General features: G+C 47.4%; 1 protein-coding gene across 1 annotated transcript; it reads left to right on the top strand.

Moving 5' to 3' along the window:
* The first annotated feature begins 18561 nt into the window (after positions 1–18561).
* LOC119565275 (olfactory receptor 52D1-like) lies at positions 18562–20452 on the top strand. Its single transcript, XM_037889780.1, has 2 exons — positions 18562–18580; positions 19470–20452. Exons 1-2 carry the CDS (start codon positions 18562–18564, stop codon positions 20450–20452), a joined length of 1002 nt encoding a protein of 333 aa, XP_037745708.1.

Genomic DNA, 20452 nt, shown 5'->3' with positions numbered 1-20452 from the left:
GACACGCAATGGTCATCCAGACAGAAGAATGCATCTCTTGCAAAGAACTTCATCAGAGCACTACGCAGCAGCTTGTTGGGACTGTCAGAGCCTCCCTACTGAAGATTTATTGGAGCGTTTGGTTTGTTGGAGAATGGGTAGAAAATACATTTTTGAGTGTGCTTGACCCTTTTTAGCATGTTCTTAGTTTGACTCACGTAGCACACAAAGCTCTGCAGAAACAAGGCATGACACTTTCTCAGGTCTGCAGTGTACAGCAGGGAACTGTCCAAGCGCTGGAACATATATGCCAACCAGAGCTCAGCAGGATGCTCTTTTGGAGGAAGCCCAAAAGTTTTGTGAACTGCATGATGTCCCTGTTACCCCTGGTGTAGAGGAAGAGTCTGCTCACAAACAACCTGTGAAAAAACAGCCTTTCTTGGCTGTATAGTTCTTACAAGCACACTGAGAGAATGAGAATATCAGCCAGTGAAAAATGAGAATGCTAAAGGAAAATGGGGAAGATAGCTGTATTTTCCTGTGTTGGATGCACTGTTACGTGATTGTAATCATAGGTTTTCATCCCAGTCAATGGACATAGCTAAAAGTGTAGGTGCAGGGCTAAAATGTGATCCAGAAGGCATTGATGGACTGCTCAGTAAATATTCAAGTGCCCTTTCAATCAATTCGAAACTTCCTCACACAGAGTTGGAGAGACTTCGCGATTGGTGGGGTCTCAGGTGTGGAGGTGTGGAGGGACTCGGTGGGCACTGGACGGTGGGCCTTGGGTTACAGGGGATTGAGGAGAGAAGGTAGGGACTCGGCTAATGGTGAGCGGTGGAGGTCCTGGCTGTGGGGGGTGGAGGAATTTGGTGGGCAATGGGACCACGTGGGACAGGAAATAGAGGAGGGGAGGGACTTGGCAGAGGCAGGCAGGGGGGCCATACAAAATGGAGGTGGAACAGGAGGCAGAGGTGGAGCCATGATCCAGGCACCAGGGGAGCTTCCAGTGCTTGGCTACCCTCTCCAAATGACAGATCCATGCACCAGCCATGCCGCCTTTCCATTCCCAGCTGTCAGAGTATTGATAGCCCCCCAAAGATCCCTGGGTCAAAGCCCAGTGCGCTGGAGGGGCCTGGCCTCCTCTACCAACAAGCGTCTGCACATCACAGGCTTAAGCCCTGACTCCTAGGCAGCACTCCCCTGCCAACCAACTGGAACAATAGTCGTCAAAAGGTGAACGACTTGCCAACTCAGAAATATTTTTCAAAATGACCGCATTTTACAGGTGTCTCAAGATAATAAACGCACAGCTTTCCAATCACTTTCAAAGCTGACAGGTAGGTGCCGATCAATTCAGCGTCATTCAGACAAATATGCTTAATTATGCAAGTGATGAGGATTTGTATGAACGAGCTGAAAAACTAGCCAATCGTTCCAAACCACATTTCTTGTTCTTTTCCTGGATAGTGGCTTTCATTCAGATCTGCTTAGAGAAGCGGTTCTCAGACTATGGGAGGTGTGGGAATGTGTAAAGGGAGGTTCAATCTGTGTGGGGTGACAGTGAGCACTGCAGCCCTTCAGGGGTTCTTCAGGGGCTCTTCAGGGCTCTACACTCGTCCCGTGCAGGGTCTCTTGGCAACTGTGACAGGTCATCTGTCACTTATGTGGATTCCACCCCAAGTACTTAAAAAGAATCTTACAACAATTATCAGCAGCGCGTTTATAGTGAAACACAGCTTACATAAATCCTTTTCTGACAAAGGGAGAAAAGCGTACAACACAAGCCAAAGTGAAGGCAGCAGCAGAGGTTCCAGCAAAATGCAGAAGTTGAAAATATGATGCAGCTCATTTCAAACTGGGCTTTGCATGGAGTGGGTCCAATGATGCACCAAGGCCTCAATGTGTTGTATGTTGCGAAGTACGGGCAAACAGCAATATGTGGCCCGGCAAGCTAGGTCAGCGTCTCAAAACAAGTCACCCTACCTTAGTACCTAAACCTGGCAAGTTTTTTCAGAGGAAGCTCAATGAGTTAACGGGACAAAAAAGTTGTTGAAATGTACAGCAGTGGTAACAAGAAGGCTACTTGGTTTCAGAGCGGTAGCCGTGTTAGTTTATATCAGCAAAAAGAATATGAGTACTTGTGGCACCTTAGAGACTAACAAATTTATTTGGGCATAAGCTTTCATGGGCTAAAAACCACTTCATCAGATGCATGGAGTGGAAAATACAGTCTGAAGATAGATAGATAGATAGATAGATAGATAGATAGATAGATAGATAGATAGATAGATAGATAGATAGATAGAACATGATAAGATGGGGGTTGCCATACCAACTCTAACAAGACAAATCAATTAAGGTGAGCTATTATCAGCAGGAGAAAAAAAAAAACTTTTGTAGTGATAATCAGAATGGCCCTTTTCAAACAGTTGACAAGAAGGTGTGAGTAACAGTAGGGGAAAAATTAGCATGGGGAAATAGTTTTAGTTTGTGTAATGACCCATCCATTCCCAGTCTTTATTCAAGCCTAATTTAATGGTGTCCAGTGTGAAAGTCCAGTTCTGCAGTTTCTTGTTGGAGTCTGTTTTTCAAGGTTTTTTGTTGAAGAATTGTGACTTTTAGGTCTGTAAAAAGGCACGAAGGCAGTAGGCACCAGAATCCCACTGAATGCTGATGGACACTGGGCACCTAATTCACATCTATGCTTCTGAACATCTCCCTCAACCCTCCCTATCCTAATTACGGCTGGTGCAGTGATTCTAGCAGTCCGCAGGTTTCAGGGCACATGCTGATCACTGAAGGGACTCAGGAAGCTGCTCCTGCCCATGGCATGATACTGCACTATGGCGGGTTTATGACTAAGTAGGGGCAATCTGTGTAGTCCTTGGTCAGAGACAGGCTATCATATGGGAGAGGCTATTACTCTGTGTTTGAAACAAGGATTTGCCAGAACCTTTCAATGTGCATGTTGCATTGTCAGGGATTCAGTGCAGGGCTTGTCCGCTGGGAGGAGAGGAGGAGATGCTCAGATTCTATGACAATGGGCAGCAGCATGGACATGCAGATAGATAAATGAGTACATCTAAGCCTTGCCCTTTATTTTTCTCTCTGGGGTTTCAGTAGTGCTGGGCCACTCTAACAAGTCTGCAAAACACAGTTTTCCCTGACAATCTGAGCCCCTGGTATCAGAGAATCATTTCTTCACTCTGCTGGGAGGCTCTTACCTGAAGTTCTCCAGGGTCTATTTTCTGCTGTTCTTGCTGCTCAAGATGCCGAGGGAATTGTAGGGGAGTCCAGGCCAACCTGAGAGTCCACAGGGACTGCACAGGGGAATCATAAAGGTCGCTATCCAGCACACTGAATGTCAGACGTGAAATTCATACACTGATGATCACAGCTCTGCCTTTCTTTCGCAGTCTGGAGATTTCCTTCCTCTGCTGAGTGGGATTTTGGTGAGTTGACTGTTTCTACAATAAAATTCAGAGTAACAGCCGTGTTAGTCTGTATTCGCAAAAAGAAAAGGAGTACTTGTGTCACCTTAGAGACTAACCAATTTATTTGAGCATGAGCTTTCGTGAGCTACAGCTCACTTCATCGGATGCATAGTGTGGAAAGTACAAAAGATCTTTTTATACACACAAAGCATGAAAAAATGGGTGTTTACCACTACAAAGAGTTTTCTCTCCCCCCATCCCACTCTCCTGCTGGTAATAGCTTATCTAAAGTGCTCACTCTCCTTACAATGTGTATGATAATCAAGGTGGGCCATTTCCAGCACAAATCCAGGGTTTAACAAGAACGTATGAGGATGGGGTGGGGTAGGAAAAAACAAGGGGAACCTATTCCCTAAATATTCCCTAAATAGGTTCCCCTTGTTTTTTTCCTATCCCACCCCATCCTCAGATGTTCTTGTTAAACCCTGGATTTATGCTGGAAATGGCCCACCTTGATTATCAAACACATTGTAAGGAGAGTGAGCACTTTAGATAAGCTATTACCAACAGGAGAGTGGGTTTGTGGGGTGGGGGGGAGAAAACCTGGATTTGTGCTGGAAATGGCCCAACTTGATTATCATACACATTGTAAGGAGAGTGATCACTTTAGATAAGCTATTACCAGCAGGAGAGTGGGGTGGGGGGAGAGAAAACCTTTTGTAGTGATAAACACCCATTTTTTCATGCTTTGTGTGTATAAAAAGATCTTCTGTACTTTCCACACTATGCATCCGATGAAGTGAGCTGTAGCTCACGAAAGCTTATGCTCAAATAAATTGGTTAGTCTCTAAGGTGACACAAGTACTCCTTTTCTTTTTACAATAAAATTAGTGCTAAGGTCTCAGGAAGGTTTCCAGGATTCAAGTCAAGAACCATCTGGGCTGGAATTCTCCAGCATAGTGAACGGAATCGTTTAGTATTATCAGAAACACAAAGAGATTTACTTGGTGAAATTGGAACTACAAATGTATTGGAAGGGTATAGACACTAATTTGTTTTTTCCAATCAGTTCCTTGTCTTGTACTGTGTCCTTCTATCTGTATCAGTAGCTTTGTTTTTCTTGGTCTGTGTTGTTTTTCCTCTGGATCGCTCAAGTTTTCCAATTCTGCAACTTCATTGCCCTGTTAAGAAGTGTAGCCAGAGCCTCTGCAGTGGGTATCTGTGTTACAGAGGGATCACAACAGGAATAAGTTGCACACTGATCTCACATGCTGCCTTCAGTGGGTCACTTCAATTGACACTGGCCTCCCAGAGAACAAATACAGGATCCCTGTGTTTTGGAATCCCCACCTTTCATACCTTGGTCTCAGAACGCCACATAAACTGGGGGTTTCCTTCAGACTCTTTCGTCACCCTAACAGAATAGTGCTCTCTGTAGCCGGACGTAAAGCCATGATTTTCGCAGCTCTGAACTGGAAGTTATACAGTAAAGGTGAAATCTTGACCACATTGAGTTCAATGCCAGAACTCCCAGCACGGCCAGGATTTCACCCTAAATCCACATGTAGGGACATAAATCAATGTACTGATTCACCCCAGCCAAGAGCCTGAGGTGAATTCAACTGGAGTCGTCCTGTGGCCTCAAGGGAAGGGTGAGCTCATCTGGACCAAAGAGCTGACAGGAGTGTTGCTGAAATCTCAAACTCACAGTTTTAAATGTTCAGAACAATTGGAATCACATTTTTTTCAAGGAGGGAGAAGGGTCTGCTCTCTCTGTGCCCTGGCATCACTGGGTCTGGAGAGGATGAGAAGCACCAAGAGGCAGTAAAAATAGAAGCATGTTTCTGACATAGAGGACGCCAGGTGATGCTGGAAATCACTCCAGGAAAAAAAAAAACAGTGTGTGTGTGTTTGTAGGGATGTGCAGTTTCCAGATCACAGTGGCAAGGAGTCCTAAAACCGGGTGATTTAGGGAATGCACATCCTGCCTCAGGCACAGACCGAAGAGGTGTAACCAGGACTCCTGAGGCGGGGGGGAAGGGGGGATCTCACACTGTAATGTAACACGGACCACACTGTAGCAGACTGTCTCTGACACCTTCCCCCTTCTGGATCATCCCTCCTCTTGTGAACAACCCCACGACAGCCTCCTGGCAACGTCAGCAATTGCCAACACGGAAAAGCAGCCTTAGGAAGATGTGTCCAGATTTCTAATGGGCTTCAATAGGTAAACGTTTGTGTCGTTCTGAGGAAGAGTTACTCACACTGGCTCCTTTTAGTCTCCACGTCCTCTCTGCCTCCCTCCTGGCCTGTCCCTCTCTTGTTTGCAGCACAGGCTGAGCTGCTGCTCAGGTTCCCTTCGCCCCCAGAAAGGCAGTTCAGGCTGATCTCCCCCTTTTCACCGGTGCAGGCAAACACTGAGTTCAACCCGGGGGGAGGGATAGCTCAGTGGTTTGAGCATTGGCCTGCTAAACCCAGGGTTGTGAGTTCAATCCTTGAGGGGCCATTTAGGGATCCTGGGCAAAAATTGGGGATTGGTCCTGCTTTGAGCAGGGGGTTGGACTAGATGACCTCTGGAGGTCCCTTCCAACCCTGATATTCTATGATTCTATGAGTTCTGGTCCCCAACAGTTTGGTTTGGTTCTAACCTCGTCTGAGGAGGTATTTCTGTGAGCTGTCGCTGTGGGGTCTGGCACCTGGGTTTGGTCTGGGTGAGGGGTATCACTGTGTGTCAGGGCTGGAAGTTGTTGGTGTGGGAGACCTACATGGACAGGCAGGCAGTGCTGGTGGTTGTGGGGCAGGCAGGGAGGTATACATGGGCAGGAGGGTAGCACCGGGGGTTGTGGGGCAGGTGTCAGTATGTACATGGGCAGACAGGCAGCACTGAGGGTTATGAGGGCGAGGAGGAGGATGTACATGGATGGTGGACAGTGCTGGTACTTGTGGGGGCAAGGAGGGCGGTGTACACAGATAATCAGGCCGTGCTGATGGTTGTGGGAAGAGGCAGCAGGGTGTACATTGAGAGGCGATCAGCACTGGAGGACAGGAAGCTGGGTGTACACTGATAGGTGGGCAGCACTGCTGAAATAATTTTTTTCTTTCGTTTCTTGGTCCAAGACCAGCACTGGGGCCTTTCCAGTGCATTTGGGCTGATGTCCGTGTCTCTTTGCCCTCACAAGCCACAGAACTGCAGCCTGGGTGTCAAAACCTTGACTCAGTTTTGTTTCCAACTGTTATTGTTGTTATGTAAATTCAGGCATTTCACCTGTGGAAACAACCATAGACCCTTGTGTGACACTGCACCCCACATTCTTCCTTGTGATATTAGTATGACATGATTATAGCATAATTATGACATATTTTATGCAAGATGGGTCATGCAAGATGTCATTGGAAAAGTTAGGATTTTCTGAAAATGATTTAGGAAAATGAAGTGATGAATATTGTCTTCAGATCTGTATTTCAAATGTAATTACTTGGATAACACACATTAGGCAAGATGCTTTCATTCTAAATAGGAATGGGGAGCACATATTCAGGGCAATGAGCCATTAGGGAAAACAATAGGCCTTAGGATAAACCTACCTGGTGAGGTTTCCTGAGAACCTCTATTCAGCCTGTAAGTAATGGATGCTTTGACTCTACAAGGGCATGTGACCAAGCCACATCACTCTTGTCTCCATTTTGGGGAGTCTGCACTTTTCTCACAAACTAGACTGGGAACCAAGTTTTGAAACAAAGGGTTCCCTCCATATGCTAAAGTTATATAAGACCGGGAGGGACATCGTCAGTGGTTCTTCACTCCCCACACAGGAGGACTCCTGGAAACATCTGACGGAAAAAAACTGAACTGGCGGAAGTGCTGGACCCAGGCTATAGGGATTTCTAGCCTTTGTATGGGAACCTGAGAAACCCAAACTCCAAAGCAAATGCAGATTGTGTCTTGAGAATCCCCCAGACAGCTTGTAGCATCAATCTGGGTGAGAAATTGCTAAGTCATAGTCAATCTAAATAGTAAAGCTTAGTTTGCATTTTTGTTTATTTGCTAGGTAATTTGCTGTGATCTGTTTGCTATCCTATGTAACCACTTAAAATCCATCTGTTGTAGTTAATAAACTTGTTTTATGTTTTAATCTAAATGCAGGGTGCCTTTAAGTCAGAGGTAGGCAAACTACAGCCCATGGGCCACATCCAGTCCGCGGGACTGTCCTGCCCGGCCCCTGAGCTCCCGGCTAGAGAGTCTAGCCCCCGGCCCCTCCCCTGCTGTCCCCCCACAGCCATGCCACAGTGCAGGCAGCCCTCTGGACAGCGGGTCTGTGTGCTCCTGTGGGGCATCGCTGCAGCGTGTCTGTCTCCGGCCGGGCGGCGTGGCTGCCAGACATGCTGCTCTGGGCAGCACGTATGGGGCAGGAAGCAGGGTGTTGGATAAGGGGCAGGGAGTCCCAGGGGGCAGTCCTGGGACAGGGAGCAGGGGGCAGCTGGATGGGGCAGAGGTTCTGGGCGGGGCAGTCAGAGGACAGGGAACAGGGGCAGTTGGATAAGCATGGGAGTCCCAGGGGGCCTGTCAGGGGGCGGGGGTGTGGATGGGGGTCGGGGCAGTCAGGGGACAGAGAGCAGGGGGGTGGGAGGAGGACTTTCTCCTCAGGGGGACTGAGTCATCTATCTGCCGCCCTGATTGGGAAAACCCAGAAGCCTGCTTGCCAGGAGCTAGGACTCACGATGTGAAGGAGAGACTGCCGAGACTCATCAAGCCCTCGAACAGCTATCTCTTCCTGCTTCTCCACAAGGCCACCAATGATACTGCCAAGAATGACTTTGAGCAGATCACTGCGGACTACGTGGCTCTGGGAAGAAGGATAAAGGAGTTTGAGGTGCAAGTGGTGTTCTCGTCCATCCTCCTCGTGGAAGGAAAAGGCCTGGGTAGAGACCGTTGAATTGTGGAAGTCAACGAATGGCTACACAGGTGGTGTCGGAGAGAAGGCTTTGGATTCTTTGACTATGGGATGGTGTTCCAAGAAGGAGGAGTGCTAGGCAGAGAAGGGCTCCACCTAACGAAGAGAGGGAAGAGCATCTTCGCAAGCAGGCTGGCTAACCTAGGGAGGAGGGCTTTAAACTAGATTCACCGGGGGAAGGAGACCAAAGCCCTGAGGTAAGTGGGGACATGGGATACCGGGAGGAAGCACGAGCAGCAGAGCGCGAGAGGGGAGGGCTCCTGCCTCATACTAAGAAAGCAGGGCAAACAGCAAGTTATCTCAAGTGACTATACACAAATGCAAGAAGCCTGGGAAACAAGCAGGGAGAACTGGAAGTCCTGGCATAGTCAAGGAATTAGGATGTGATTGGAATAACAGAGACTTGATGGGATAACAGAGACTTGATGGGATAACTACTGGAGTAGTGTCATGGATGGATACAAACTGTTCAGGAAGGACAGGCAGGGCAGAAAAGGTGGGGGAGTAGCAGTATATAAAAGAGAGCAGTATGACGGCTCAGAGCTCCGGTATGAAACTGCAGAAAAACCTGAGAGTCTCTGGATTAAGTTTAGAAGCGTGGCCAACAAGGATGATGTCGTGGTAGGAGTCTGCTATAGACCACCGGACCAGGGGGATGAGGTAGACGAAGCTTTCTTCCGGCAACCAACGGAAGTTATTAGATCACAGGCCCTGGTTCTCATGGGAGACTTCAATCACCCTGATATCTGCTGGGAGAGCAATACAGCGGTGCACAGAAAATCCAGGAAGTTTTTGGAAAGCATAGGGGACAATTTCCTGGTGCAAGTGCTGGAGGAACCAACTAGGGGCAGAGCTCTTCTTGACCTGCTGCTCACAGACCATTAAGAATTAGTAGGGTAAGCAAAAGTGGATGGGAACCTGGGAGGCAGTGACCATGAGATGGTGGAGTTCAGGATCCTGACACAGGGAAGAAAGGGGAGTAGCAGAATACAGACACTGGACTTCAGAAAAGCAGACTTTGACTCCCTCCGGGAACTGATGAGCAGGATCCCCTGGGAGAATAACATGAGGGGGAAAGGTTTCAGAGTAACAGCCGTGTTAGTCTGTATTCGTAAAAAGAAAAGGAGTACTTGTGGCACCTTAGAGACTAACCAGTTTATTTGAGCATGAGCTTTCGTGAGCTACAGCTCACTTCATCGGATGCATAGCATATCGTGGAAACTGCAGAAGACATTATATACACACAGAGACCATGAAACAAAACTTACTCCCACCTCACTCCCCCGCTGGCAACAGCTTATCTAAAGTGATCCTCAAGTAGAGCCATTTCCAGCACAAATCCAGGTTTTCTCACCCTTCCCCCCCCGCCCCCCCCCACATACAAACTCACTCTCCTGCTGGCAACAGCCCATTCCCCTTTGAAACCCCTCTTTATAATGCGCATGATAATCAAGGTGGGTCATTTCCAGCACTAATCCAGGTTTTCTCACCCCCCCCCCCCACACCCCCCTCCAAAAACCACACACACAAACTCACTCTCCTGCTGGCAATAGCTCATCTTACAATGTGCACAGCAATAATCCAAGTTTAACCAGAACGTCTTGGGGGGGGGGGGGGTTGTAGGAAAAAAACAAGGGGAGATAGGCTACCTTGCATAATGACTTAGCCACTCCCAGTCTCTATTCAAGCCCAAATTAATAGTATCCAATTTGCAAATGAATTCCAATTCAGCAGTTTCTCGCTGGAGTCTGGATTTGAAGTTTTTTTGCTTTAAGATAGCGACCCTCATGTCTGTGATTGCGTGACCAGAGAGATTGAAGTGTTCTCCGACTGGTTTATGAATGTTATAATTCTTGACATCTGATTTGTGTCCATTTATTCTTTTACGTAGAGACTGTCCAGTTTGACCAATGTACATGGCAGAGGGGCATTGCTGGCACATGATGGCATATATCACATTGGTGGATGTGCAGGTGAACGAGCCTCTGATAGTGTGGCTGATGTTGTTAGGCCCTGTGATGGTGTCCCCTGAATAGATATGTGGACACAGTTGGCAACGGGCTTTGTTGCAAGGATAGGTTCCTGGGCTAGTGGTTCTGTTGTGTGGTATGTGGTTGTTGGTGAGTATTTGCTTCAGGTTGGGGGGCTGTCTGTAGGCAAGGACTGGCCTTTCTCCCAAGATTTGTGAGAGTGTTGGGTCATCCTTCAGGATAGGTTGTAGATCCTTAATAATGCGTTGGAGGGGTTTTAGTTGGGGGCTGAAGGTGACGGCTAGTGGCGTTCTGTTATTTTCTTTGTTAGGCCTGTCCTGTAGTAGGTGACTTCTGGGAACTCTTCTGGCTCTATCAATCTGTTTCTTCACTTCCGCAGGTGGGTATTGTAGTTGTAAGAATGCTTGATAGAGATCTTGTAGGTGTTTGTCTCTGTCTGAGGGGTTGGAGCAAATGCGGTTGTATCGCAGAGCTTGGCTGTAGACGATGGATCGTGTGGTGTGGTCAGGGTGAAAGCTGGAGGCATGTAGGTAGGAATAGCGGTCAGTAGGTTTCCGGTATAGGGTGGTGTTGATGTGACCATCGTTTATTAGCACTGTAGTGTCCAGGAAGTGGATCTCTTGTGTGGACTGGACCAGGCTGAGGTTGATGGTGGGATGGAAATTGTTGAAATCATGGTGGAATTCCTCAAGGGCTTCTTTTCCATGGGTCCAGATGATGAAGATGTCATCAATATAGCGCAAGTAAAGTAGGGGCGTTAGGGGACGAGAGCTGAGGAAGCGTTGTTCTAAATCAGCCATAAAAATGTTGGCATACTGTGGGGCCATGCGGGTACGCATAGCAGTGCCGCTGATCTGAAGGTATACATTGTCCCCAAATGTAAAATAGTTATGGGTAAGGACAAAGTCACAAAGTTCAGCCACCAGGTTAGCCGTGACATTATCGGGGATACTGTTCCTGACGGCTTGTAGTCCATCTTTGTGTGGAATGTTGGTGTAGAGGGCTTCTACATCCATAGTGGCCAGGATGGTGTTATCAGGAAGATCACCAATGGATTGTAGTTTCCTCAGGAAGTCAGTGGTGTCTCGAAGGTAGCTGGGAGTGCTGGTAGCGTAGGGCCTGAGGAGTGAGTCTACATAGCCGGACAATCCTGCTGTCAAGGTGCCAATGCCTGAGATGATGGGGCGCCCAGGATTTCCAGGTTTATGGATCTTGGGTAGTAGATAGAATATCCCAGGTCGGGGTTCCAGGGGTGTGTCTGTGCGGATTTGATCTTGTGCTTTTTCAGGAAGTTTCTTGAGCAAATGCTGTAGATGCTTTTGGTAACTCTCAGTGGGATCAGAGGGTAATGGCTTGTAGAAAGTGGTGTTGGAGAGCTGCCGAGCAGCCTCTTGTTCATATTCCGACCTATTCATGATGACAACAGCACCTCCTTTGTCAGCCTTTTTGATTATGATGTCAGAGTTGTTTCTGAGGCTGTGGATGGCATTGTGTTCTGCACGGCTGAGGTTATGGGGCAAGTGATGCTGCTTTTCCACAATTTCAGCCCGTGCACGTCGGCGGAAGCACTCTATGTAGAAGTCCAGTCTGCTGTTTCGACCTTCAGGAGGAGTCCACCTAGAATCCTTCTTTTTGTAATGTTGGTAGGCAGGCCTCTGTGGATCATTATGTTGTTCAGAGGTATTTTGGAAATATTCCTTGAGTCGGAGACGTCGAAAATAGGATTCTAGGTCACCACAGAACTGTATCATGTTCGAGGGGGTGGAGGGGCAGAAGGAGAGACCCCGAGATAGGACAGCAGCTTCTGCTGGGCTGAGAGTATAGTTGGATAGATTAACAATATTGCTGGGTGGGTTGAGGGAACCATTGCTGTGGCCTCTTGTGGCATGTAGTAGTTTAGAAAGTTTAGTGTCCTTTTTCTTTTGTAGAGAAGTAAAGTGTGCGTTGTAAATGGCTTGTCTAGTTTTAGTAAAATCCAGCCACGAGGAAGTTTGTGTGGAAGGTTGGTTTTTTATGAGAGTATCCATTTTTGAGAGCTCATTCTTAATCTTCCCCTGTTTGCTGTAGAGGATGTTGATCAGGTGATTCCGCAGTTTCTTTGAGAGCGTGTGGCACAAGCTGTCAGCATAGTCTGTGTGGTATGTAGATTGTAATGGATTTTTTACCTTCAGTCCTTTTGGTACGATGTCCATCTGTTTGCATTTGGAAAGGAAGATGATGTCTGTCTGTATCTGTACAAGTTTTTTCATGCAGTTGATAGATTTCCACTCCATGCGGCTAAATGCAGTGCCTTGCATAATGACAGGTTTCAGAGTAACAGCCGTGTTAGTCTGTATTCGTAAAAAGAAAAGGAGTACTTGTGGCACCTTAGAGACTAACCAGTTTATTTGAGCATGAGCTTTCGTGAGCTACAGCTCACTTCATCGGATGCATAGCATATCGTGGAAACTGCAGAAGACATTATATACACACAGAGACCATGAAACAAAACTTACTCCCACCTCACTCCCCTGCTGGCAACAGCTTATCTAAAGTGATCCTCAAGTAGAGCCATTTCCAGCACAAATCCAGGTTTTCTCACCCTCCCCTCCCCCCCCCCCCCACACACATACAAACTCACTCTCCTGCTGGCAACAGCCCATCCCCCTTTGAAACCCCTCTTTATAATGCGCGTGATAATCAAGGTGGGTCACCTCCAGCACTAATCCAGGTTTTCTCACCCCCCCCCCCCCCACATACAAACTCACTCTCCTGCTGGCAACAGCCCATCCCCCTTTGAAACCCCTCTTTATAATGCGCATGATAATCAAGGTGGGTCACCTCCAGCACTAATCCAGGTTTTCTCACCCCCCCACACCCCCCCCTTTTCCAAAAACCACACACACAAACTCATTCTCCTGCTGGCAACAGCTCATCTTACAATGTGCACAGCAATAATCCAAGCTTAACCAGAGCGTCTTGGGGGGGGGGGGGTTGCAGGAAAAAAACAAGGGGAGACAGGCTACCTTGCATAATGACTTAGCCACTCCCAGTCTCTATTCAAGCCCAAATTAATAGTATCCAATTTGCAAATGAATTCCAATTCAGCAGTTTCTCGCTGGAGTCTGGATTTGAAGTTTTTTTGCTTTAAGATAGCGACCCTCATGTCTGTGATTGCGTGACCAGAGAGATTGAAGTGTTCTCCGACTGGTTTATGAATGTTATAATTCTTGACATCTGATTTGTGTCCATTTATTCTTTTACGTAGAGACTGTCCAGTTTGACCAATGTACATGGCAGAGGGGCATTGCTGGCACATGATGGCATATATCACATTGGTGGATGTGCAGGTGAACGAGCCTCTGATAGTGTGGCTGATGTTGTTAGGCCCTGTGATGGTGTCCCCTGAATAGATATGTGGACACAGTTGGCAACGGGCTTTGTTGCAAGGATAGGTTCCTGGGCTAGTGGTTCTGTTGTGTGGTATGTGGTTGTTGGTGAGTATTTGCTTCAGGTTGGGGGGCTGTCTGTAGGCAAGGACTGGCCTTTCTCCCAAGATTTGTGAGAGTGTTGGGTCATCCTTCAGGATAGGTTGTAGATCCTTAATAATGCGTTGGAGGGGTTTTAGTTGGGGGCTGAAGGTGACGGCTAGTGGCGTTCTGTTATTTTCTTTGTTAGGCCTGTCCTGTAGTAGGTGACTTCTGGGAACTCTTCTGGCTCTATCAATCTGTTTCTTCACTTCCGCAGGTGGGTATTGTAGTTGTAAGAATGCTTGATAGAGATCTTGTAGGTGTTTGTCTCTGTCTGAGGGGTTGGAGCAAATGCGGTTGTATCGCAGAGCTTGGCTGTAGACGATGGATCGTGTGGTGTGGTCAGGGTGAAAGCTGGAGGCATGTAGGTAGGAATAGCGGTCAGTAGGTTTCCGGTATAGGGTGGTGTTGATGTGACCATCGTTTATTAGCACTGTAGTGTCCAGGAAGTGGATCTCTTGTGTGGACTGGACCAGGCTGAGGTTGATGGTGGGATGGAAATTGTTGAAATCATGGTGGAATTCCTCAAGGGCTTCTTTTCCATGGGTCCAGATGACCACATACCACACAACAGAACCACTAGCCCAGGAACCTATCCTTGCAACAAAGCCCGTTGCCAACTGTGTCCACATATCTATTCAGGGGACACCATCACAGGGCCTAACAACATCAGCCACACTATCAGAGGCTCGTTCACCTGCACATCCACCAATGTGATATATGCCATCATGTGCCAGCAATGCCCCTCTGCCATGTACATTGGTCAAACTGGACAGTCTCTACGTAAAAGAATAAATGGACACAAATCAGATGTCAAGAATTATAACATTCATAAACCAGTCGGAGAACACTTCAATCTCTCTGGTCACGCAATCACAGACATGAGGGTCGCTATCTTAAAGCAAAAAAACTTCAAATCCAGACTCCAGCGAGAAACTGCTGAATTGGAATTCATTTGCAAATTGGATACTATTAATTTGGGCTTGAATAGAGACTGGGAGTGGCTAAGTCATTATGCAAAGTAGCCTGTCTCCCCTTGTTTTTTTCCTGCAACCCCCCCCCAAGACGCTCTGGTTAAACTTGGATTATTGCTGTGCACATTGTAAGATGAGCTGTTGCCAGCAGGAGAATGAGTTTGTGTGTATGGTTTTTGGAAAAGGGGGGGGTGTGGGGGGGGTGAGAAAACCTGGATTAGTGCTGGAGGTGACCCACCTTGATTATCATGCGCATTATAAAGAGGGGTTTCAAAGGGGGATGGGCTGTTGCCAGCAGGAGAGTGAGTTTGTATGTGTGTGTGTGGGGGGGGGGGAAGGGTGAGAAAACCTGGATTTGTGCTGGAAATGGCTCTACTTGAGGATCACTTTAGATAAGCTGTTGCCAGCGGGGGAGTGAGGTGGGAGTAAGTTTTGTTTCATGGTCTCTGTGTGTATATAATGTCGTCTGCAGTTTCCACGATATGCTATGCATCCGATGAAGTGAGCTGTAGCTCACGAAAGCTCATGCTCATATAAACTGGTTAGTCTCTAAGGTGCCACAAGTACTCCTTTTCTTTTTATGAGGGGGAAAGGAGTCCAGGAGAGCTGGCTGTATTTTAAGGAATCCTTATTGAGGTTACAGGGACAAATCATCCCAGTGTGTAGAAAGAATAGTAAATATGGCAGGCAACCAGCTTGGCTTCACAGTGAAATCCTTGCTGACCTTAAACACAAAAAAGAAGCTTACAAGAAGTGGAAGACTGGACAAATGAGTATAAAAATATTGCTCAGGCATGCAGGAGCATCAGGAAGGCCAAATCACACCTGGAGTTGCAGCTAGCAAGAGACGTTAAGAGTAACAAGAAGGGTTTCTTCAGGTATGTTAGCAACAAGAAGAAAGTCATGGAAAGTGTGGGCCCTTTCCTGAATGAGGGAAGCAATCTAGTGACAGAGGATGTGGAAAAACCTAATGTACTCAATGCTTTTTTTGCCTCTGTCTTCATGAACAAGGTTAGCTCCCAGACTGCTGCACTGGGCAGCGCAGCATGGGGAGGAGCTGACCAGCCCTCTGTGGAGAAAGAAGTGGTTTGGGACTATTTAGAAAAGCTGGAGGAGCACAAGTCTATGGGGCCGGATGCGTTACATCCGAGAGTGCTAAAGGAGTTGGCGGCTGTGATTGCAGAGCCATTGGCCATTATCTTTGAAAACTCATGGCGATCGGGGGAAGTCCCGGACGACTGGAAAAAGGCTAATGTAGTGCCCATCTTTAAAAAAGGGAAGGAGGAGGATCCTGGGAACTACAGGCCAGTCAGCCTCACCTCAGTCCCTGGAAAAATCATGGAGCAGGTCCTCAAGGAATCAATTCTGAAGCACTTAGAGGAGAGGAAAGTGATCAGGAACAGTCAGCATGGATTCACCAAGGGCAAGCCATGCCTGACTAATCTAATTGCCTTCTATGATGAGATAACTGGTTCTGTAGATGAAGGGAAAGCAGTGGACATGTTGTTTCTTGACTTTAGCAAAGCTTTTGATATGGTCTCCCACAGTATTCTCGCCAGCAAGTTAAAGAATTATGGGCTGGATGAATGGACTGTAAGGTGGATAGAAAGTTGGCTAGATTGTCGAGCTCAACGGGTAGTGATCAATGGCTCCATGTCTAGTTGGCAGCTGGTATCAAGTGGAGTGCCCCAAGGGTCGGTCCTGGGGCCGGTTTTGTTTAATATCTTCATAAATGATCTGGAGGATGGTGTGGATTGCACCCTCAGCAAGTTTGGAGATGACACTAAATTGGGAGGAGAGGTAGATATGCTGGAGGGTTGGGATAGGGTACAGAGGGACCTAGACAAATTAGAGGATTGGGCCAAAAGATATCTGATGAGGTTCAACAAGGACAAGTGCAGAGTCCTACACTTAGGACAGAAGAATCTCATGCACCGCTACAGACTAGGGACCGAATGGCTTGGCAGCAGTTGTGCAGAAAAGGACCTAGGGGTTACACTGGATGAGAAGCTGGATATGAGTCAACAGTGTGCCATTGTTGCCAAGAAGGCCAATGGCATTTTGGGATGTATATGTAGGGGCATTGCCAGCAGATCGAGGGACGTGATCGTTCCCCTCTATTCGACATTGGTGAGGCCTCATCTGGAGTACTGTGTCCAGTTTGAGACCCACACTAGAAGAACGATGTGGAAAAATTGGAAAGAGTCCAGCGGAGGGCAACAAAAATGATTAGGGGACTGGAACACATGACTTATGAGGAGAGGCTGAGGGAACTGGGATTGTTTCATCTGTGGAAGAGAAGAACGAGGGGGGATTTGATAGCTGCTTTCAACTACCTGAAAGGGGATTCCAAAGAGGATGGATCTAGACTGTTCTCAGTGGTAGCAGATGACAGAACAAGGAGTAATGGTCTCAAGTTTCAGTGGGGGAAGTTTAGGTTGGATATTAGGAAAAACTTTTTCACTAGGAGGCTGGTGAAATACTGGAATGCATTACCTAGAGAGGTGGTGAAATCTCCATCCTTCGAAGTTTTTAAGGTCAGACTTGACAAAGCCCTGTTTGTGATGATTTAGTTATGGATTGGTCCTGCTTTGAGCAGGGGGTTGGACTAGATGACCTCCTGAGGTCTCTTCCAACCCTGATATTCTATGATTTTATGATAGGGGGTGGGGTTCTGGGGGGGGCGGTTAAGCTGGGGGGTCTTAGGAGGGGGCGGTCAGGGGACAAGGAGAAGGGGGGTTGGATGGGTTGGGGATTCTGAGGGAGGCAGTCGGGGGGGGGGGGGGAGTGGGAGGGGGCAGAGAGGAGGCAGGGGCCAGGCTGTTTGGGGTGGTCAGAGTTTGGACCAGGGTAGGTGTGTCCCTGCCTGTGCGAATGGTGGTGGAGGTGTGGGACCAGGATCAGGTCTGCTGCTTGTCACAGCAGCAGACTGAGAGAGGGAGCCCAGGCTGGTGAGTCAGAGGGCTCAGTGGTTCCCCAGTTCCAGGTGTCACCCCGGGGGCAACCTGTCACACTTTGCTCCTCAGCTGCTTCAGTCTCACAAAATACTCCATACTCTCCGTCCCCATCTCAGGCTGCCCCGATTCCAACAGCACGCTGGTTGCCAGTGTCTTCTCCATGCTCCCCAGTCATCCCTGGCTCCCACAACCTCAGAGATGCCCCAAACTCCCCATAATTCTTCCTCTGTTGGGGGTAAGGTACCTCGCATTACACCTACTCCCTTGGTTGGGGGGTAATCAGTGACTGTGTCTCACTGGTGATAAATCTCTCCCATAAGTGGCATATGCCAAGGCACCAATGCGACTTCTCTTGTTACACCCATACAAACTGTGTGGTGCTTCAGGGGCTGCTACATAGGAACAACTCACAAGCTGAGAAGTATGCACATTATATAATAAGAACAGGCAACTCTGGGACATGTGAGAGCCTAGCTCAATACAGCTGCCATGTGCAGGAACCACTGGTGGGTGCCTGAAACAGTGGGCTACTAGGAAACAGATGTTAAATCGAGGATGCTCTGGGACCATTTGCTATCCAGCTCCGTTACCCATTAATGCAAGGATTGTACTGGATTTCATGGGCTGAAGTCATTATTTTTCTCACCTAAAATGTTCATCCAGCCTCATGAAATACACACCTAGTATAACATTTGAAAGGGGCAGCACTCACATGAGAATTTCTCCCCAGAGGGCTAAATTCAAGAGTCAGGAATAGAAAAAATGCCTTCCATAAGCTCAGGTAAGAGCTTGCAGGCAAAATGACACCAGCTGATTCCTGGGGACATGTTTGTAGATTCCAAAGCCAGAAGGGACCATTGTAATCATCTAGTCTGTATAACACAGGCTGGAGAATTTCTGTAAAGTTTTTCCTGGAGCAGATCTTTTAGAGAAACATCCAACTTTGATTTAAACATTCTCAATAATGAAAAATCCACTAGGACCCTTGGTAAATTGTTCCAATGGTAAATTACTCTCACCCTTTAAAAAATGTAGGCCTTATTTCCAGTCAGAATTTCTTTAACTTCAGCTTCCAGCCACCGGATCCTGTTACACCTCTGTACGCTAGGCTGAAGAGCCTATTATTAAATACTGGTCCCATGTTCGGATACTTACAGATTGTTATCAAGTCAACTTAATCATTTTTGTTAAACTAAATAGATTGAGGGTGAAACTTTAACTGACTGATCTCATGGCATTGTATTTTCTTTAGGATTCCCTTTCCCACTCCTCCTGGACCCCAATGTTTTGCATAGTTTTTGTCTGTGCTTGCACTGTGAGCAGAGCTGTGTACCATGACACCCAGATCCCTGTCCTGAATTCATGCAGTTAATTTAGAACCTTGTAAGATGTTTGATGAGGTCGAGTTTTTCCCTCCAATGGACATACACGTTGCAGTTATTGATATTGAATTTCATCTTCCATCATGGTGCCATTCACGTGGCTTGGTTAGCCCCCTCTCAGGTCTTTTCTGGACCTGACTATGACATAAATAATCTGGAGCCATCTGCAAATATTGCCACCTCACTGCTCACCTGCCCTTATTAGATTGGTAATAACTCTAAAATATTTACCATAATATTTTTTATAAAGTGTGTAACCCCACTCACTGTGCTTCTCTCCCTTCACAGGCACCTTGAGTATTTCTGAGCCTGATCGACACATTGACCACCTCATGGGAGCTTTCAACCTCACCCCCTCTGTCCCTTCAACATTCATTCTAATGGGCATCCCTGGTCTGGAAGCTGCTCAGCTCTGGATTTCCATCCCTTTCACTCTGTCGTACTTTATTGGCCTGTTGGGAAATGTCATGGTTCTGTTTGTTGTAGGCAAAGAGCAGACCATGTACAAGCCAATGTACCTGCTTCTCTGCATGTTGGCACTCACAGACATCGGAATATCTACCTCTGTCGTGCCGAAGTCGCTGGGTATTTTTTGGTTCAAGTTGAAAGCTATTACTGTGAATGGCTGCCTCACCCAGACCTTCTTCCTTCACACATTTGTTGCTATACAGTCAGCCGTCCTTGTGACAATGGCCTTCGATCGTTATGTTGCCATATGTAACCCTCTGAGATATGCCACCATCCTCACCAACACACGAATAGCTAAGCTAGGGTTCCTGGGTTTGACAAGAGCTGTTCTCTTCATGCTGCCCGGGCCCCTGCTCCTGAGGAGGCTGCCCTACTGTGGTAACCACATTATCCCACACACGTACTGCGAGCACATAGCTGTGGCAAAGATATCATGTGGGGACATCACATTTCACAAAACATATGGCTTGGTGATAACATTTGTAGTCAACGGGTTAGACTTCATGCTCATTGTCCTGTCCTATGGTCTGATCATCAGGGCTGTCCTCAGAATCTCCTCCAAGAAAGCCCACCAGAAAGCCCTCAACACCTGCACAGCCCACATCTGTGTGATGCTGACATTTTATGCTTCCTGCCTCTTCTCCAGCCTTACCCACCGGTTCGGTCAGGGAATTGCTACCCATGTTCACATCATCTTGGCCAACCTCTATTCCCTTGCCCCCCCCATGCTCAACCCTATCATTTATGGGGTCAAAACCAAAGAGCTTCGTGAGAAATTGGGCAAATACATCTGGGGCCACTAA

This window comes from Chelonia mydas, chromosome 1 (genome assembly GCF_015237465.2).
Source record: "Chelonia mydas isolate rCheMyd1 chromosome 1, rCheMyd1.pri.v2, whole genome shotgun sequence".
Taxonomy (NCBI): domain Eukaryota; kingdom Metazoa; phylum Chordata; order Testudines; family Cheloniidae; genus Chelonia; species Chelonia mydas.
This window is presented reverse-complemented; position numbering and strand designations above follow the sequence as displayed.